We start from the raw sequence: 23,309 nt of genomic DNA, 5'->3' as shown, positions 1-23,309 counted from the left end.
ATGACCTATATGTGGAATTTTATGTTAGTGATAACCACTTTTAATCTGTTTACCTTAATGATAAGAAATGATTTGCAATCCATAGAATCCTCCAAATAATCATTTCCTTTTCTAAACAAAATTTGTCACATTATTATCGATTTAGCAAGTATATAAAATGCTAATAGTTGAGATTATGAGTCAGTTGAAGCTAGACCACTATGGATAACCTGAAAGCACTGGATAGCCGTCTAGGATGGTCTAGCTTCAATTGATTCATGATCTCAACTATTAAAATTACTGTAATATCCACAAAACCCCTTTTAATGTATAAGGCTGTTAAACGTATAATTTAATAAATATATATCGATGACTATGTAGTCTTTTCAATCAACTGTTTGTAAATGAATTCATATTTGTTGAAATACAAGAAAATGTTTAGCATTAAATTCATTCGGTATTGTTTGTTTGAGTCTTCCCATTAATGTTTAGGACTGCAATTGTTCAGCTTCTTGATAATGTATGTGCATTCTGTGTAGATTGTCTCGAACACAGGCATCATCGTGGTACCAATATGATGATTAGAAGTATTCAAATTAATATACGAACTAGGAATTCTTGAAATAGTGTGATTTATAGCAAGATTCAAACAAACAATATCAAATGAATTTTAACTTTACCCCATTGCTCAAGCAAGTGGCTATCAGGACTCAGTAGTTAAGTGGATAACGTGATGGCGTTTGAGACGAACGGTACTTGATTCGTGTCTTGGGGTGAACATCAACTCTGGGATTCAGGTACATTCAGCCGACAAGTCCCAAATAGGATGAAATGAGCATCCTGGATTCCAGTGTTAGTCACTATCCATCTTTGCTTGTAATGCTTAGTGTTAAAGAAAATGTCAATAAAATGAATTCATGTATTGAAAAATATGAACTTACTTGTGCCTCTTACCCCTCGCAGAGGAGTATAGGCATAGCATAGAAGAAATTAATTAGAAATTTCCAAGTATTGTTTGATTTTACTGCATGATTCTTATTTGTAATCCGTTCTAAGTGATTATTCACCAAGAATCAATTTTGAAAAAGCGACTTGAATACTCAAACAGAAACATTTACTAATCAATAAAAGTGACAACGAACGTGCAAAAAACACTAGTTTCATTTTGATAAACAGAAGACGGAATACTTTACTGTTTTAGTCAATTTCTATGATCAAAAATAAATCATATGAGTCACATGACAACTGTCGATGCGTTTAGTTAGAATGTAGACACTAATAATGTCTATTAATTTACGAAAAGTGGTTTATATTGTTATAGTTACTTTGTACGGAGATTCATTCTGTCTTATGATCCGACAGTATCTCAGCAAATATCAAAAAGCCGGGAGCGATGAATAAATTAATCGTTTTAATTTTTTTACAACTCAGCAATGAACATTCACGAACTAATAGGCAATCGAATTTACAAATTTCAGGTTTCGACTGATATCACTAAATAAAAATTTATTGATTCATATTCCCAGTTATCACTGGCTTCTTTATTAAGTCTCCACCTGATTTTTAGTCCACATAGAGAAATTAAATTATTCTGTACAAACCATCATACGGAGTTCTTATGATGGATTAAACTGCAAAATTGTGCATGGAGGACAGTTGACCAAATCGTTCGAAGTAAAGACCGCTGTATGGCAAGGTTGCCTGCTCTCACAACTTTTACTTTCTCCTGGTGATCGGCTGGATCAGGAAGACGTCAACATCTGAGGGGAAGCATGGGACACAGTGGATATCTAGGACAAACCTGGACGATCTAGACATTGCAGGTGATCTGGCTCTCCTATCGCACACCCGAAAACAAATGCAGGAGAAGACGACCAGTGTAGCAGCAGTCTCAGCAGCAGTAGGTCTCAATATACACAAAGGGAGAAACAGGATTCTCCGATACAACACACCATACACCAATCCAATCACAACTGACGGAGAAGATTTGGCAGATGTAAGTACCTTTACATATTTGGGCAGCATCATTGATGAACACGGTGGATCTGATTCAGATGTGGAGGCGCGGATCGGCAGAGCAAGAGCAGCATATTTACAACTGAGGAACATCTGGAACTCAAAAGGACTGTCTGTCAACCAACACCAAGATCAGGATTTTCAATACAAATGTCAAGACAGTTCTACTGTATGGGACAGAAACCTGGAGAACTACGAAAGACATCATCCAGAAAATACAGGTGTTTATTAACAATTGTCTACGCAAAATACTTCAGATCCATTGGCCGGACACTATTATCAACAACGTACTGTGGGAGAGAACAAACCAGATCCCAGTGGAGGAAGAAATCAGGAAGAAGCGTTGGAAGTGGATAGGACACACATTGAGGAAAGCACCCAACTGCGTCACAAGACAAGCCCTCACATGGAATCCTGAAGGTCAAAGGAGAAGAGGAAGACCAAAGAACACATTACGCCGGGAAATGGAAATAGACATGAGGAAAATGAACAAGAATTGGATGGAACTAGAAAAGTAGGCACAGGACAGAGTGGGTTGGAGAATGCTGGTCAGCGGCCTATGCTCCATCAGGAGTAACAGGCGTAAGTAAGTAAGTATGGAAGTTACAAACCATGTGAATAATAATTATGTACCTACTGATAAGTAACGTAATAGTAAGTTTTCAAGATTTATTCATTCATAATATAATCAGCCATCTTGTTTTACTTCATAAACTACATAAGTTACTAGAAATTCTGTAAACCAACTGGCGAGACTATAATTTATGGACGACCTTTGAACGAATCTTAAGCCAGCTTGAGAAATATTAGCCAGTCAGCGAAAAGCCAGTATAGAGTAGAAATATATTATACAAAACCAAAGAAATAAAGTAGATACACTTCTTTTACGTGGTTCAAAAACTTGTCAAGGTTAAAAAGAGGTTCAGAGGTTCTAAAATCGTAATGCATACAGTAGAGGAAATCATCCATACGGCTACAGAATAGTCGGCCTCTGGAGCCATGATAGTCTCAAATACTCTTTCAGCCTCGACCACATAGCTTCAATATTGCTTATGTGCACTCCCGTTGTTGAGTGCACAAAATGATACTTGTGGATAACGACACGATGCACATAACCAAGCCTATGTAGGAGTCTGTACGCTCTCCAAACACCCGTATATATTATAATACCTGGCTGCAGCCAGTGTTACTGGTGCTTTTATTATCCAGTTCGCGATAATTGTCATAATTTGCCTTAGTTAGGAATTATATATGGGGTTTTCATCACGAACTGACATCAGCTCTAATGCCAGAAATTTATTTAGCCAAATGGATGAAAATCCGAGATCTATTATCTTATACCCGATTGTTTCGCCCATAAGTTATAGTCACGCCGTTTTATTTGTTATAGCCGCTCAATTATAACGTTTTGTACAAAATTCCCTGTGAAACGATCGTACGTTAGCACTAAGCACTGAAGTTGGTGCCATAACCTTGAAATCTCTAAAACGCCTCTGATTGGCTCATCCATAAATTAGAGTCTCACCAACTAACTTTTAATCTAATCACCAGTATAAACATACAATTCACATGATTCATGTGTAAAGACAGTTATTATCAAGGACTATTAGATAAAGTTACAATTCCTTAATTTCTATGTATCATTTCGAAAACATCATTCTACTGAATTAGAATTTAAATAAACGAGTATATTAAAATCACTTTTTAAAAACAAAAACGAAACATTCAGATTGGTTCAATTTAATTTAGAACATAATAAAATCAACTTAAGTTTTCTTATTGGCTAATATATAGATTGAGTTTTATTCATTGAAAGTCATTCTACAATAGATTCTATTATCTAAGTGCTAACAGGAGATATCTCTTAGTCTCCAAGAAAAAGAAGAGGTGATCAAATGAAACTTTAGAATTGTTATATAATAACTGTAGTGTATGGTTAAAATTATTGACAGAAGATAAATGAAAAAAGCAAACAAACAACATTCCAGTGAACTCATTTGATTGTTTTTGATGATAAACAAATATATATATTATTATTGTTTCTTAATCATCAATTGAAATGAATTCCTGGTATACTATTGAGACAGAATTTATGAAATTTAATAAAAAATATATTTTATGGATTTTATTATTAATGATTAGTAAATTTACTCATTTCCCATTTATTGAATGTAATGCATTTCAAAGTCATTTAATTTATTGGGATCCAGATAATATTGTGTAAGTGTATTTTTTTTGAATTTATGTATAATATTCATAATTTAATATATATTGATGATGAAACTACAATTTATGGACGAAACAATCAGGTATAAGGATTTTAGTGTGAAATTCACTCATACATTTGCTTAAATAGAGATTCGGGATTATAATTAATGTTAGTTCGTGATGTAAACTCTAAATTTAATTCTTAACCTTAACCATCAATTGTAAATTATAACCCTTGTTTAGTCCTAGTTATTAGGTGGACACTCCCAAGGTTAGTTTAGTGTCACTCAAAGATCTTCCATAAATCATAGTCTCATCATATTGATTATAATATTCAACTGCGTTAAGAATACAAGTATGTAAATATAAGTAGTATAAACAGTGTTAAATGATGGTCGCACAATTTTGTGAATTGGTTGAAGTTAGACATTAACACCGTTGGATGCCGACCGGCTCTGTGGTCTAGAGGTTAAGTGTTCACGCACGAGACCTAAGGTTCTGAGTTTGAATCGTACGTGCGAGGTCGTGGATGCACACTGTCGAAGAGTCCCATACTAGTACGAAACGGCTATCCAGTGCTCCCAGGTTTTCACTAGTGGTCTAACATTCAACGATTCATGATCTCAATCGGAAAATTGTTAAATGGAATCAATTCTTTTTATTTCATGTGAAGTTACAAAATATATTTCCGTAGTAACAAATACACTCTATAATTTTACAACTTTTACTTATTTAGAAACAGAAAAACTTTAAAAAAATGGTTTGTGACATGGTTAATTACAGTGGACATATGTGTTGCCGATCAGACCAAAGAAATGAAGAAATTGATGTCAATTGTTGAAATAATTATAGCCGAGTTATAATGATAGTGACTGTGATAATGCTAATGAATAGTAATTGTTCAAAGCAATATGAAAATGTAAAGAAATGGCGATGGTTTAGATGATTAAGCAATGGTATCATATACATGTAAACATAAGTAAATAACGAATGTGCTATTACAATAATATACCAGAGAGAATAGGACATGAATAGAAAGTATGTATTGACAATATTTAAAAACTAACGTAAGATAACCATAACGAGAGGCATGTTTACCACATACATTTTCTAAAAGCATAGGTTCGATTTAGAAACACAAACCATCTCTAATACTGCTAAACGTAATAGTCTGTTATTGTCCCGTTTGGTGATGATCTGAAATTCTGTATCTGGTTCAAAATTTATACCAGTGTATGTAGTATCTCTGTTGTTTGTAATAATGAGTTATATTTACTAGCTGCTAAACTCATTGACTCATGTTCAGATATTCTTTTAGATGAAACCATTTTCATTCCTCCAACTTTTATGTTGAATAACTCTTATTGCCTCTAAAAACTATTGAGCGACAATAGATGTTGGAATTGCTACTCATCAAGATTATGTTTGTGTGCAAATATTTACTGGGTAGGAGATTTTCTGTAACAAAAGTTGTCATCCTCTTCAGAAGAATTTGATTTTCTGGCGAACATTAATATCACTGTTATCAATGACTGAATAATAGTTATTCAATCAAAGTTCAAAGTAAAGTTTAAGGAGAATATATATCATGCAAAAAGTGAAACATTATCCATTCAGATTAGTTTAACTATCCGGTCTGTTCATGTATAAAAGTTATGAGCTCAAATCTTAACTGATTTCAAAAATTCCCTAGAATTATAATGACGCGAATTCAACTGTTGAAGACTAACAAATGATTCCCTTTTTGGTTAGACTTATTCTTATCTAACAATTTTACATCGTTCTGTTCAGTTATTACGGAATTAATTTAAAAAATCAGGTTGTTTTAAAACTTAACTGAGTGGAATTATCCTTATTTTGTAGTAAACATCTCTGAGTTTTCTACTTGTTCATTACTGACTTACTTAGGCCTATTACCATTCGTAAAGGAGCATAGGCTGCCCATCAGCATTCTCCATTCAACTCTATCCTTGTCAATCCTTTCTAGTTGTTTCCAGTTACTATTCCTTCTTTCGGTATCTGCTTTCAGTTCTCAATGCAGTGTGTTCTTTGGTCTTCCTTTTTTCCACCTGAAGCTCTTCTAAAGTTACTGCTAATCTCAAGCCCATACAAAAAAGAAGGATTAAACATGGGAATAGCATTCCCATCTTGTAGATAACAATCATGCTTTGAAAAAAAAACACTAACCAGAATAAACAAAATTATTTGTTCATAATTATTGTAAATCTTTTAATACTGTAACTTACTGGTAAAATAATTATGAATTTATCATCTTTTCTATCATACAAATTCCTGTCACTAAGATAAACAGATAACTTCAATATTATATGGTATCTAGTCTAAGTGATGTATCCCACAGTTTATACGTTTGATATTTATTTATTTGTATTATAAAATTAACAAATTTACATGTCAACTGTTAGGGAAGTTAAAGAAAAGATATCGAATAGATATATATATGTGAACTTATCTAGCTAGTTCAAACATAATATGATTGATCAAGGACACTTTTTAATAATATTGGAAATTCAGTCAAGAATTCATGTCTAAAATGAAGGATTTCTTTATGGAATATACTTTACTTCAGACTTTGTTTTTGTTTTTCTTTCTTTTAAATTATAAGTATGTGAATGTTCTTTTAGAGTGAAAGTAACAAAATATAGACCATCAAATAAAATGAGTTAACAGTTTAGGCGTTGTGGAGATTGTTAAGTTTTTGATTGAAATCATGAGTCAGTTGAAGCTAGACCACCATGGAAAATCTGGAACTACTGGACAGCCGTTTCGTCCTAGTGGTGTTAATGTCTAACCTCAACCAGTCTACGAAATTGCGCGACCATTTTACCATGTGCTCACTAATGACTAGCTTCGTGAGAAAATTCTTGGAGTTCTGGTGAGAAGCCTTGACCAGTGGAGCTAGTCCGTTTCGCGTAGAAACAGGTGTCTACCTCAGTACAATTGAAGATGGTGGCGTAATTTCGTGGATTGATTGAGGTTAGATATTAACACCGCTGGATGCCGGCCCAGTGGTCTAGTTGGTTAAGTGCCTGGCGTGAGACTGATAGGTCCTGGGTCCGGATCTCGCAGGGTACGGGATCGTGGGTGCGCACTGCTGTGGAGTCCAGTACTAGGACGAAATGGCCTACCAGTACTCCCAGGTTTTCCATGGTAATCTAGCTTCAATTGACTCATGATTTCAATCAAAAATGAGTTAAAACCGTTATTACAGTGTATAATATATAAAGTATTCTAATATCATTATTGATAAGATTTAAATTATTCTATTTTTTGATGTGCTGAACAGAATTTTTATCAGTCTTTGTTGGTATATTTGTACTCCTTATGGATTACTTCGAAAATACAATAGAATAGTTGGATAGTAACTAAGAGGAATCGTTTATCAGTTAGATGTCTTTATATACCAGTGTTTATGTTGACACATTGACTTGAATTCACTACTGCATTTGACCATCAGTGTGAACATGAACACTAAGATGAAGGTATATTCAACTGACGAGTCCCTAATGAAATGGAATATCAATCCTGGATTTCATTGCTAGCCATATTCCATCCATTCTATACAGCTAGTTATTGATTAGGGAACTGATAAACAACCTTTTAAATTCTGTATGAAATATGCTAAAATACTGGATCCACAAATCCAATCATTTCGTTAACTGGAGTCAGTTTTTAGAGATGAAGAACTTAGTTTTAATCAGTATCATTATGTATGTGTTTATAGGCAGTTCGTTTCAGTTACATAATAAACACTCTCTATACGTATTTCACTACTTTTCGTATGTTTATTGATCAGTAACACTATGAATAAATATAAACAGATCACAAAAAACAAATGGAAATGCTGAAGGAACATTAAAAAATAGGAAGCATTATACTTTGTTTCATTAAAGTTTCCACAGAGATGATCCCACCAAAGAAAAAAACACAGTAGTTCAAAGTTTTTTGGGAAACACGGTGCTTTCAAACCACGGAACAATAGTATCCCAGTCAAAATTCGCTCAAATCGCTGTACAGATCAAGGAAAGCCCAGTTTCTTTGATGTTACTTACATCATTTCCTTCACAGTTGAACTACACCAATCACTGATTCTCAGCAGAAATTTAGGAATTATTTTCTAACTTAGTTACTAGTAGACACATGACTACTTCATAGGACATGGGTCATTTTTATGTTTTTCTTTATCACGTTTAAAAGAAGTCACCGAAATTTTAACTACCAGATTCGAATTAAACAAAATCTGAACTAACCACGTATCTATAAAATGAATCATATTCAACCAAACTATAACTTACAAAGACTTTTAAAGCAACATTTTGAAGAGTTTGTAGAGGCTAATTTCTCCTATATCTGATTCCAATAAATAGTATCCCGTTAACTGAGTATTAAATGCAAGCTAAATCTTCTAGTAGGATTATTGATTTACTCGAGATTATTCAAAAGCCTGAACACCAGTTATAGAGATAGTTTATTGTTAAAGATTGGTAAAATCCGCAAGCATACACGAAGCAAGCACACATGGAAACCAAGAGTGTGTGTGTCTGTTAAAGACTCATATATATTTTTGAGTGTTAATCAAGTATGGATAAATTATTGATTGTTTGTATATTACAACCAATGGGAGAATAGATTAAAATTGATGTGCAGACATGTATTCAATCATACTCACACAGAAATTTACATAGTGGATTAAGTGTCTAAATTACAGTGAGATTAATAATACAATAGTTGAATAAGCTTACAACAAGTTCATGGCAAAATTGGAAAATAACCAACTCAGTTCGATTATTAGTCGGTTTCATCTATACGTAAGATACATGGACGACACATTTGTCGTTTGTGATGACAATTAGAAGAAGATATCTTACACTTCTTCAACACTTGCCACCCTTCCATAGACTTCATGTTAGGAAGTAAGCGAAACCAGTCAATCCCTTTTCTTGATGTACGTCTGATAAGAAGGAGTAACGGTTCCTTAAAAATATCCATATTTAGAAGACAAACATGGAATGGCCAGCTGACCAACTTCTATAGCTGGGTTCCTTTAAGCAGAAAGAGAGACTTCATTCACCCGTTATGTCATCGAACACATCGGATATGTAGCACAGAATGCACTGACGAAGAACTCGGATTCCTCAGGAAAACACTGAAGAAAAATGGCTATCCAGATCTCTTCATATATAAGAATCTGAAAAGAAGTAGTTGTGACAAGAAATCTGATCGTTCCGTTCCAAAGAAAAACCTCTATATAAGTTTGGAATTTAAAGGTGATCGAACTTCTGATGTAATCATAAATCGTTTAACGACAGCGATTAAAAAAACATTCAATGCGGCAAAACTGCGAGTAACGTTCAGTAGTAGGAACTTATTTTCTGCATCCATAAAAGATAAGCTTCCCCGTCTGGTCGCCTCCATGTGCATCTACCAGCTCACCTGCTCTTGTGGAGCATGGCACATTGTCCGTAACTAGCAATTGCTTTCAACTTGAATACGAAAACACGTCCCAGTTTGGTTCTACAAGGATGATAGGAACGCAGTTAGGAGTTCTATACTTAAACACTTAATCGACTGTAATCATTCTACAGATCCACAGTTTAATTTTAAGGTTGTATATACGATTCGTTCAAATCTACCTAAATTTCTTCGTATCCAACTCCTGAAAATTAGTCTAAGATCCCACCATCCATGAGCTCAAGCCAGAACTATACATACAAAGGAAGTACGTCCTATCGTTATCGTTACCTTGGCCTTAATTATTATTATTATTACTGCGTTCCTCCTTTATTTATGTCTCATATTCTCATTGTTTTATTCATAAGTACTCATAATATAACTTTATTTATCCTTTTTACACCTCTACGACCCATAATTATTGTAACGAAAACATTTTAGTCATTTCACTACACTCATGTTATAATTCGTTACCAATTTACTAAGTCTATTGTTATTATTCATATTACGTAATCTAGTATTATAATCTTTCTATTAAGTCATCTTAGTTATTCCTTGTTCACATTTTCTCACGGAACTAGTACTTTAACAAAAAACTTTTAATGATTGAGATCATGAGTCAATTGAAACTAAACCATCATGGAAAACCTAGAACAAATGGACGGCCGTTTCATCCTATTGTAGGACTCTTCAGCAATGAAGCTTTTACAGCTTGATAATAAATTCATTGAAAAAGAGTTCCCTTCACTGAACTTCATATTTTAAAGAAGTTCAATTTAAATGAATCTAATGTAAATCATGACATTATAAAATAACTAAATATATATGTTTCTATATGGAAATTATTTATATCCATATTGTTTAACAATGAATTACATATTAACTAATTAATAAATAACATATGATCAATTACCTTGAATGATTGTAGGGTATCCACCTGATGTCCTGTATCAAGGAGATGTTTGGTGAGTGCACTATTTAGAGTTTTACTTTCTCTTGTCCTGATCAATTAACAATAATTAATTAATCTAAACAAAACAACCTTATTCCCTAAAGAAAAAATTTTAAACGAATTATTCAATGATCAATTAACTCAAAAATTTCAGTTCTTTTTCCTTTTTTTTATGAGTTGGATCATTTATCTTCTTTATGGATTAAAATATGTGGGCAAAATTTAAACAAAAATCAAAAGAATTTTGAAAGAAAAAAAACAAACCAACAAAAAAATATTCTAAGCTATTTAATGCTGTCGTTATAGAGTTTATTGTTTAACTATGTATTCTAATGAATAGCTTCATAGTAACAGGATAGACTATGAAGCTGAATCATATAGATTCGAATTTCATAGAAAGTATACATTTCGTTGTGATTGTAGGTATATTTAAATGATAACTACTACAAAACTTAAAACTTGAGCTTCTTGTCAGATACCTACCACAATTGAATAATACTACTATGGTAAATAACACCGTAAATAGTATCATAAGAAGTGGCAAATATTCAACCAATATGTTTTGAACGCTTAGATCATATGTTCTTTTATAAGGGTATTTATGAAAGAAAATTGAAAATATGAATGATCAACACATATCACGATGAAATATAAATTGCATAACTCTGGATACTAAATAAGGTTCCAGATTATCAAGATGAGTATGATAAAAGTAAAAGTAAATTTTAAGTTGTTTTTAAAGCTACAGCTTCAAGGAACCTAAATATTTGATGACTTCTATACAATAAAACAAGAGCTGTGTTAAATCATTTCTAGTGTAGGTTTGCCAACTTTGTCTTTGACAGTTGAATTCATGAGTCGATCTAAGCTAGACCACTATTGAAAACTTGTAAGCACTGGACGACCGTTTCCTCCTAGTATGAGACTCTTTGGCAGTGCACGTCCACGATCACACACATGGGACTCGGACAAAAGACCTTCAGTCGCGCGCGCGAACACCCCAGCTCTAACGCATTACTGAAGTTCCATATTAGGATGAAACGACTATCCAGTGCTTCCAGGTTTTTAATGATGGTCTAGCTTAGATCGACTAATGAATTCAATTGTTAAAATTACAATAATCTCTACAAAACCCTATTCTATTAGTGATTTAAATTTGTCAAATGAACTAAATGTTTTAAATTGAGCAGTTTTAAGTTAATTTCATCTTACCGATACACATTTTCATCATAATAGTAATAAAAGCATACACAGCAAATATTTACTTAATCAACACAGTAAAAGATATTTTAAATAGAATTAATTGTAACCATAGAACTCTGTTTGCTGCTTCTTACTAAATAGTTTTAGTTAGTAGTGAAATATGTTTCTTAATTAATCACATCTTTACAATCTTTCAAGGTAAATAATTCTATTACTTAGCAATGACTTCATTTGAAAGGATCTTGTAGAGTCTTAGTGGAAAGATGTAGTCCGTTGGGCCGACTATATTGTAATTAAAGCAAGTTTGCATTAAGTATGCGATAGGATGATTATTTTATTAAATATACACGAGAATAGACATTTGCATATCATGTTTTCTTTGCTCCAGAATCTGAATGTTCCATGTTTTATTAAGTAAACCCATAATACTAAAGAGCTTTAAACTTAAATGAAACATAGTTAGAGAGCATTCGAGTTCATAATGTCTTCTTATATAACACTATTCCATCTATCTCCCAATTGAAAATTTTACTGAAACCGCCTTATAGTTCGATATAAATGAGACAACGGATGGTGAATGCAAATAGTATGATCAATGAACTAAAGTGTATAGTATTATTTACAAGGTTATATAACATTTCAAGTAAATATACTTCATTATTCCATAACGTAAACTTCTAGATTCGGTAAACTTGCCCATTCAGAACATTGACATTGTTTAAATTAAATATCGTACAATAGTAGTTAATTTTTATACCATCTGAATGAAAACTGTCCAGTTACCACACAACATTCATTCAGTCAAATTAAGTATATGTGACGAGAAAATGAAAGTAAGTTTCTATAACATTTAGCCAAAATATAAAACAAATTCGGGGTGAAAATAACCAAAAATCATAGCTGATCAAAACTAGAGGTAGGAATCCAATAAAGAAATAGAGAACAGAATGATTGATTTTAATTTAACAGAAGTTCAGATTGTGTAAAATGAAAGATGATATATTAGTGAAAAAACATTGTTTTAAGTAGTTTGGCATTCTCAGCTGAACTTGAACGACTGTTGTAAACTGGAAAGTAAGAAACAGTCATTTTGTCCTACTATGGTATTCCTAGGCAGTGATATTCACATCTCAATAAGGATGGAACTCAGGATATTCAGGCCTTATAGAGAGTGTTTAATATTCAAACCACTGAACTGACATTCAATGATTTACATCTGAACCGTCAGTTGTCCTGTACTTTCTTGTTTGTAACAGCTGTCTAACTTAGGTCAGTACACGATGTTAGAATACAAAATTCAACAACTATGATGTTATAATAAGGTTATTTGAAAAATGAGTGAGAAAAATTACAAAGTTTGCTTTGTAAATGATAAGTGACTACGTGTTCATAAGATCTAAAATAGTCGGAAAATTAAGATATGAAAGTGTTAGATTCGAAACAGCCATAACACATTTGAATGCGCTGACAATGAGTCGACCAAAATAATGTTTAAAACACCAACTGAAGAATATGCACCAGATATGTTAGAAACTTGGTAGTTTGACGGTTACATGCGAGAGAATGAAGTGCAAATAGCAAGGACTGTGTATTTATTGAGTGATAGTCAGTATGAAAGATCAATTTCCATAACGTAGTTAATGTATCAGTGTAAGTTACATCTTTCAGTTAATAACAATAATTCTGTAGACTCAATAAATTTGTGGAAGATATAAATGATAGCGAAATTTATTCACAAATGGAGTCTAAATTACCAGTCTCAATCAACTTTAGATCAATCAAGGCAATTTTTTAATCAGTAAAAACAGTAATATAGATTATATAACTAATAATGATAATCAAGGCAAATGTTTAATATTCTGGTTGCCAATAGTGGACTCAGTAGCTAAGTAGATAACGCGATGGAGTTTGGAAAGAACGGCACAGGGTTCGAGTCCTGGAGTGAACATCAACTCGGAGATGCAGGTACAGGTACTGATTACCGATAGAATAATATAAATGACGTTAACTAAACTTGTTAGCTAACGCTTACGTGGTTTTTTCTAATAAAATTTCCAAATTAAGGCATTACGGTTCATCATAGAAGTTGAAGTCATTATTTTCTTTTAATTAGTTGAATTAATATTTTTGTTATTTGGACAAATGGTACAACATTAATAAGGTAATGCAGTATGAAAATAATTAAAGCGGTGGTCGGTATTTAAATATTAATGTAGTGAACGATAATTCAGGTGGGAAAGATCAATTTATTGTTTAATGCAAAATTGCAGTTTCTTCGTAAAATATGAAAACCATATATTAAATACATAATTTGCACATCTTCCATCAGTTGTCCTTGATGTGCTGTCTGATTCTTTCTGTTCTGTTATTATTACGATTACTTGAGGTCCCTTTTTGTTATCTTCAATTGGATCTTCTGAACCTTCTGTATGCATGAGTTCGACCCCGATTAGTGCTACATACTACTTATATTTGTCAAGATAAATAGTATAAACCACACTAAATGAATTATCAGTAACCAATCTGTAATTTTATCATAAATAACATTGAGTTAGGAGTTCAGTCATTGAACTTTTAATGATCAAATCAATTTTAAGTTCAACGTTCCTCTCTTAAATTTAATTACCATACCTCTCTCTTACCTAATGAATTATTCTCAAATTTTATAAGTGTAACATAGAGTAAGTGGATTTCATTTGACATTTACATTCACCCGTAATATTTCTTGCTCTTCTGTACTTAAGCGGTCTGTTTGACATAATTAAGATTGTATGAATAAAGAAATATTCCAAACCGATTATTAAGGAAAGTAAAAATAAATTGACTCTCTGGTTTACATTTCGATATTTCCAACTACTGTTCTAATGATTTGGCTAATTTCATTAGCTTCTTATTCTTAATTTTGGTGAAATTTCATCAGTTTTTACATTTATTTACATTGGTTTGAGAATTACGAAACAAACGTCAAGGTATCTTTTATTACGTGTCAATACTGTTGATTTATCGGAAGGAATTATCGAAATCTCAGAATAGTAAAATAACTGATGTTGGTATAAGATGGTGGTTGGAGGTAGTCAACAGGGAACACTGGATCTAGGTTTCATGCTACTGAACTGATGGATTCAATCCCGTGTCATCCATCTTCCTAGTCAGAGACGTTACCACTGAGCTATCCTGGCCGCAACTGACCGAATCCACCAGGGAGCATCAGCTCCCTCAAGATTACAGGTACATCTTGCTGACGAGTGCCAAGTAGCACGAGACCCACGTCCAGGGTTTCCTGTTGACTACCTCTAACCACCATCTTATCTCAACATAGTGTACGCAATGTCGAGTCACCTAGACTTGTGACCATAGCATTCGATCTGCACTAAGAAGGACTTGACACACATGACATTGATCATCACCCAGTGATCAATCAATTGTAATTACTGTTGGTATTTATCAGTAAGATTTATATGCAACGGCGAGAAGTACTGTGTTCCCTATAAGATTTAAATCCAATCTATCCGATGTAGTAATCAGAAACACTGACACTGATCTGTTTTAATGTATGTGCATTGCGATATTAAATGAAATATCAACATGACTGTATTCCAAACCTGTTTGATATAATTTGTGTACCGTATAGGATAAGAAAACATAACATTGGTTGTTATTCCAATTAATTATTGTATAATCCATCACTAGATTATCGTTAACTTAAAATCAAAGAATAATAAATATAAAATTTAAGATTTCAGTACAAAAATCCAAATCTTAGTGTATTTACATTTAGAGCCAGCTTCAATAGTTTTATATTACTCTTGAACATCACTTCTACCTGAAGTTTGTGTTGATGATGTCGTTCAGAATAACGATAAAACCTCAACGACTAAACTATCCAACTCAAAGAACAAAACTCCACCAAAATCACCCACTTGAGCTACAAATCTTCTTCACCACCTCAACATCACTAAATACTCAAATGTTAATAATAATTCTGATTTCATGAATTAATAATAATTGTATCCGAAGTTAACAATATATCAGTTTATAAAATGTTACTAGCTTTGCTCCACAAAGATAACACATTTATGAGCTTCTTACAGGTTCTGAATAATGAACAACTTTTCATGTCATATCACAAGTAATGCACATATTTGAAAGAAAATGACAGAAATGAGAAACCTAAATAGTTTACATTTATTTATTTAAACACACAAACACTGGTATAAGGAAGGACCAAACAGATATGCGCCACACAAGTCACTTGATTTGCGTATGGCTTGGGATACTGCCCCAGATGCCCAAACCGGAACAAGTGATTTTCTTAGAGGGCCACATCCCGAAACTTCGACCTAGACGTCTGATCCACAAGGCAATCGAGCAACGTTACGAGATGCAGTCTCATGGTAGTCGGTGACCAACAATTGGTTCACACACCATTTGTTCGCTCAGGATCTTCGAGCTCATGTACACCATTGGTTTGGGACCAGGATTTTTCAACTCCTCTAGATGGACTCTCCGTGTCTACCAACCGGGTTAATGTCCCGGACATTCGCTTTTCGTCCTCTGAATTTCGTAAATAACAGTAATGCCATGAGAAGACAGTGAGTAGGACTTCCTCGATAGTGGTTGTATGCACGTGGCCATGTGAGAGCATTTGGAGAGGGAGAGAGAACTCTCTCTACTCTCGCCCGTACCAGGGCATTTTGAGGAGAGTTTACATTTAAAAAATATAAATAAATAAAATTCCACAAACTAACTTCCAAATATTTATTTCTTATTTAATTGTCTGAGGTCATGAAAGCTTCATTGCATAGATGATTGAAATCAAAGAAATATGATATAAATATACATAAGAAATAGGTTATATATCTTTTTAAAGTAAATAAGCGAAATCAACAAAACAAGAAAAGGAAGTTTTATTTTGTAAAAATGCATAAAAGTAACAAAGAAATAATAGAGCAGAAATCGATTTTCGGAAAATGAAAAAAAAACAACAGTTCTTCATTTTAATAATTAGTTCGTTAGTAGCTGGTATTAGAATTTCGAATGTGAGATTCATTCTGTTTGAATCACGTCAGCTGGATGTACTTTCAAGTTCTCAATCAATAACTTAACAATCTCCACAACCCTATACTGATATTTACCATGTGCTCATCAGTGACTAACTTCATGAGGAGATTCTCGGAGTTCTAGTGAGAAGCCGTGACCAGTGGGGTTATTCCGTGTCGGATAGAGACAGGTATTTACCTCAGTACAAATGAGGATGGTGGCGCAACTTCGTGGATTGATTGAGGTTAGACATTAACACCGTTGGATACTCACCGAATCAGTCGTCAAGTAGGTTAAGCGTTCGCGTGTGAGACTGACGGCCCTGAGTTCGAATCCCGCGAGCGAGATCGTAGATTCACACTGCTGAGCAGTCCCACAGTAGGACGAAACGGCGGTCCAGTGCTTCCAGGTTTTCAATGATGGTTTAACATCAATCGGTTCAAGATCTCAATCAATAAAATAATTTTATAATCGGTGTTCACTCTTCCTTGGTAGGAAATTGTATTTTATTAATTATTAGGTAACATATGATTTTAATTATATAGCCATTCTTAGAAGAGTTCCTCACTGATATGTCTAAATACAGAGAGACGAAAATCTGCCATCGATTTTTGAATTTCATAATGACCATGATGCATAGTTACGGCAGATGTTTTTTGTAATATTGCGTTCTCTGACTGAGCTGTTCGATCTGAAGCTTTTATAGTCATTTCAGACATCTTAAAAGTTCATTTAATGTACATGTGAACATATCTCTTATTGCATGTGACTTAATCCAGCATACTTTGATAAATTTGGTCGTGGCTGCTGTTTCTCGTGAGTTTCATTGCTTTTCTGTGTCATTACGTTCATGATGACTATTTAGTGCATTTGAATTTGATGAAACTAGGTCTCTTAAGTTAAATAATTTCATTTTTAGGATTTCACTCTTTTTAAGTAACACTGAAGCAAGCTTTGAAAAAACGCTACAGAAATTATCGGCCTGAGGTAATAGTATTTGTTGCCATGTGTTTAAATAACCCCCGCGTGGTTGATCAAAGCTTTTAGTGTGGATTAATAAGCTGGATCCATATCAGTATGCTTACCGATCTTACATTGATCTTAATGTCGTAGTTACAGAAGTTCCACACCACTCCTATAATTTCCTCCATTCAGAATTTTGATGTTCCCGAAATCTAATTTGTGCTTGTAATCTCTTCATGAGTCAACGTAAGCTATACATGTACATTTATGTAATGAGAAGACCTATTTTGTCCAATGTAGTGCCTTTTTTAGTTAAGAGAGTTTATTCGGTAGATAATGTTAAATTTACCTCCCTTCTCTGTTTCTTTTCTAACTCTATAAAATGAAATGCAGTGATTTTGTTAGCTTATGAACAAAGATCATTTCGATAGCCTTTGAAAATTCTTTGATAATTCCTGAACTGTTCTTTAAACATGGTTAAACGATCTATCTTCTGGTTTACAAAGTGAATTCACGATGGTATGGCAACCTTCCAGACATTTGGTGAAGTTGGGAAGGTAATTATTTGTACGAGAGAGGAAGAGAAAATGGGTTTTCTTAATTATACGTTTTGACATTTTTGCTTAGTGTCAGTATAAAACTTGATTGGTGTTTTTTTTTATTATTCGGACTCCATATAAACAGCGTTGCCATCAAACCTCTGCCTACACATCCTATCCTATTGTATCAACTAGGAGTACCAATTTTTTCTACGTGTTTTCGGTTTGAAGCTCAAATGCAATAAACGTTGTTAAATACCTTATTAGCTAACCATAGAATGTATATTTATGTCCGCCTGGAGTCCCTCCGGAGGCTACTGCCGGTCCCAAGCCCGGATAAAGGAGGAGGGTTAGGCATGGGGTTAGCGACCCCATCCCGTGGAAAACTAACTCGCTAAAAAAACGCTAACCAGAAAAAATTATTCAAACCTTTTAAACTCTGCCCTGGGAGTCAGAAGATCTTCATTTAGAAGAATTATGACGCCTCATGATGAAAGCCGAATTCCTTCGGAAGTTATGAGGCCGATGCCCCTTCTGACAACCAGAGCGACCATTTATTTAGGTACATGGAATGTTCGTACAATGTGGGACACCGGAAGAGCCTTCCAGATTGCTGCGGAAATGAGAAGATACAACCTAGAGGTACTTGGGATCAGTGAAACACATTGGACACAAGTTGGACAACAACGACTAGCTTCAGGGGAGCTTCTGTTATACTCCGGCCATGATGAAGAAGATGCTCCACGTACACAAGGAGTTGCATTGATGCTGTCCAAACAAGCGCAAAAGGCACTTATAGGATGGGAATCTCATGGACCAAGGATCATCAAAGCCTCCTTCAAAACAAAGAAAGAGGGCATTTCAATGAACATCATCCAATGCTATGCGCCTACCAACGACTACAATGAAGACGCTAAAGATCAATTCTACAATAGGCTGCAGTCAATCGTCGAGAAGTGCCCAACAAAGGACCTGACCATTCTGATGGGAGATTTCAACGCCAAGGTTGGAACGGACAACACTGGATATGAAAACATCATGGGACGACACGGACTGGGAGAAAGGAACGAAAATGGTGAGAGATTTGCAAATCTATGTGCCTTCAATAAACTGGTCATAGGCGGCACCATATTCCCACATAAACGCATACACAAAACCACATGGACTTCACTGGATCACTCTACACAAAACCAAATTGACCATATTTGCATCAACAAAACGTTCAGGAGGACTATAGAGGACGTGAGAACCAAGAGAGGAGCTGATATAGAATCAGATCATCACTTACTGGTCGCCAAGATGAGATTGAAATTCAAGAAGCACTGGACAACGGGGCAGACAGTATCCCAAAAGTTCAATACGGCCTTTCTTCAGGATACTAACAAACTCAACGAATTCAAGATAGTCCTCAGCAATAAGTTCCAGGCCTTTCATGATCTACTCAATGGAGAAGGAACTACTATGGAGAGCAACTGGAAGGGGATCAAAGAGGCAATCACTTCAACATGTCATGAAGTCCTGGGTCACAAGAAGCACCACCACAAGGAATGGATCACTGTCGATACACTGGATAAGATTCAAGAAAGGAGGAACAAGAAGGCAGCGATCAATACCAGCCGAACAAGAGCAGAAAGAGCCAAGGCACAAGCTGAATACACGGAAATAAACAAACAAGTGAAGAGGAGCATCAGAACCGACAAACGTAAATATGTGGAAGATTTAGCAACGACGACGGAAAAGGCTGCAAGAGAAGGAAACATGAGACAATTGTATGACACGACAAAGAAACTCTGGAAATCGCCGCAAACCAGAACGACCAGTGAAAAGCAAGGAAGGCGAGGTAATCATCAACATTGAAGAGCAACAAAACAGGTGGGTAGAACACTTCAAAGAACTCTTGAATCGACCAGCCCCACTGAACCCACTCAACATCGAAGCAGCACCCACGGACCTCCCAATCAATGTTGGCCCACCAACAATTGAAGAAATCAGCATGGCCATCAGACAAATCAAGAGTGGCAAAGCAGCAGGACCAGACAACATCCCAGCAGAGGCACTAAAAGCAGACGTAGCGGCAACTGCAAGGATACTCCACATTCTCTTCAATAAGATTTGGGATGAGGAACAAGTACCAACAGACTGGAAAGGACTCCTGATCAAAATACCGAAGAAAGGCGATCTCAGCAACTGTGATAACTACAGGGGCATCACTCTTCTCTCAATACCGGGAAAAGTCTTCAACAGGGTATTGTTAAACAGGATGAAGGACTGTGTAGACGCCCAACTTCGTGACCAACAGGCAGGATTCCGTAAGGATAGATCGTGTACAAACCAAATCGCAACACCACGGATCATTGTGGAACAATCAATTGAATGGAATTCATCACTCTACATCAACTTCATTGGCTACGAAAAGGCATTTGATAGCGTGGACAGAACAACATTATGGAAACTTCTTCGACACCACGGCGTGCCTCAGAAGATAGTCAGTATCATACAGAACTCATATGATGGATTACACTGCAAAATCGTGCATGGAGGACAGTTGACAAAGTCGTTCAAAGTGAAGAACGGTGTTAGGCAAGGTTGCTTACTCTCACCCTTTCTCTTTCTCCTGGTGATCGACTGGATCATGAAGACGTCAACGTCTGAGGGGAAGCGCGGGATACAATGGACATCTAAGATGCAGTTGGATGATCTAGACTTCGCAGATGATCTGGCCCTTCTATCCCAAACGCAACAACAGATGCAGGAGAAGACAAACAGTGTGGCAGCAGCCTCAGCAGCAATAGGTCTCAATATACACAAAGGGAGAAACAGGATTCTCCGATACAACACACCATACACCAATCCAATCACAACTGACGGAGAAGATTTGGCAGATGTAAGTACCTTTACATATTTGGGCAGCATCATTGATGAACACGGTGGATCTGATGCAGATGTGGAGGCGCGGATCGGCAGAGCAAGAGCAGCATATTTACAACTGAGGAACATCTGGAACTCAAAAGGACTGTCTGTCAACCAACACCAAGATCAGGATTTTCAATACAAATGTCAAGACAGTTCTACTGTATGGGACAGAAACCTGGAGAACTACGAAAGACATCATCCAGAAGATACAAGTGTTTATTAAAAATTGTCTACGCAAAATACTTCAGATCCATTGGCCGGACACTATTATCAACAACGTACTGTGGGAGAGAACAAACCAGATCCCAGTGGAGGAAGAAATCAGGAAGAAGCGTTGGAAGTGGATAGGACACACATTGAGGAAAGCACCCAACTGCGTCACAAGACAAGCCCTCACATGGAATCCTGAAGGTCAAAGGAGGAGAAGAAGACCAAAGAGCACATTATGCTGGGAAATGGAAATAGACATGAGGAAAATGAACAAGAATTGGATGGAACTAGAAAAGAAGGCACAGGACAGAGTGGGTTGGAGAATGCTGGTCAGCGGCCTATGCTCCATCAGGAGTAACAGGCGTAAGTAAGTAAGTAAGTAAGTAAGTCACAAATTAATAACGTTTAATTAGCTTTGTTTCAGAATTCGTAACCAGTTTATTTATTTCAGTAGTTGAGATCATGAGTCATTTGAAGCTAGACCACCATGGAAAACCTGGAAGCGCTGAACGGCCGTTTCGTCCTATTGTGAGACTCCTCAGCAGTATGCATCCACGACCCCGTCGGTCTAGCTTCAATTGACTCATGATCTCAACTATTAAAATTACTACTATCTCCACAAAACCCCCACTGATACCAGTTTATTGATCTTGGAAATACTGATTAGATTTCATTTATGACCCTATTCCAAGTCAGTTAATGATCATGCAATTCTTTCTAAAGAGGATATTTACAATGTGACTAGTATATGTACAAATATATTTACTCATATATGCACAATTTATCAAGGTTAAATGTTTGTTTGCTCCTTTTTTGTACAAAGATTTATTTCAGTGATATATATGATCAATGTTTTATCTGAAAGTTTATCTGAATAAGAAAAGATTGAGACCTGAATATCAATTAATTGTCAGTTAACATTACTGAACTCATAAAATGTTGATTGAATAAAATATAATAGATTCATAGTGAATAAGAAATATGAATGTTTGTTATAATGAAATCTTTGTTACAGTGTAGAAGATTTGTAGTTTAGGTAGATGATTTTGATGGAATTTAGTTTTTCTCTGAGCTCAGTAAATAAAACTTCTTCAAAATCTTTGTTACTTTTTTGCTTTAGTATTTAAAGAGTAATTTCAATACATACAAAGCACAATTAGAAACTTCATTATTTTCTGAATAGATCAACCATATCAATGGTCAATTTAATTCAGAAAGATTTTGGCAAATAATATTTTATATTGATTTATTTATGTATTCGAATATTGCTAGGAAGGGGCACCAAATACATATGCGCCACACAAGTCACTTGATTTGCGTATGGCTTGGGATACTGCCCCAGATGCCCAAACCGGAACAAGTGATTTTCTTAGAGGGCCACATCCCGAAACTTCGACCTAGACGTCTGATCCACAAGGCAATCGAGCAACGTTACGAGATGCAGTCTCATGGTAGTCGGTGACCAACAATTGGTTCACGCACCATTTGTTCGCTCAGGATCTTCGAGCTCATGTACACCATTGGTTTGGGACCAGGATTTTTCAACTCCTCTAGATGGACTCACTGTGTCTACCAACCGGGTTAATGTCCCGGATATTCGATTTTTGTCTTCTCAATCTCGTAAATAACAGTTATGCCGTGGGAAGGCAGTGAGTAGGACTTCCCTGACAGTGGTTGTATGCACGTGGCCATGTGAGAGCATTTGGAGAGGGAGAGAGAACTCTCCCTACCCTTGGCCGTATTAGGGCATTTGGTGGTTAAATGATATTTTACAACCACTGTACCCATCCGATCAAATAGGGTAAAATACCTCTTCA

The 23,309-nt window shown here is 35.2% G+C and overlaps 1 protein-coding gene across 1 annotated transcript in view; it reads left to right on the top strand.

The window, feature by feature from the left end:
• Positions 1-3,720: 3,720 nt before the first annotated feature.
• Positions 3,721-23,309, top strand: part of MS3_00006167 (uncharacterized protein) — a gene marked incomplete at its 3' end in the record, with an annotated part of 80,587 nt that continues 60,998 nt past the window's right edge. Inside the window, exon 1 of the mRNA XM_051214282.1 lies at positions 3,721-4,215. Within this exon, the coding sequence (XP_051067434.1) occupies positions 4,055-4,215 (161 nt within the window). The 5' untranslated portion in view covers positions 3,721-4,054. The remainder of the gene's footprint in view (positions 4,216-23,309) is intronic.

This window comes from Schistosoma haematobium, chromosome 2 (genome assembly GCF_000699445.3).
Source record: "Schistosoma haematobium chromosome 2, whole genome shotgun sequence".
Lineage (NCBI taxonomy): Eukaryota > Metazoa > Platyhelminthes > Trematoda > Strigeidida > Schistosomatidae > Schistosoma > Schistosoma haematobium.
Note: the sequence above shows the minus strand (reverse complement) of the source record. Positions and strands in the feature narration are given on the sequence as shown.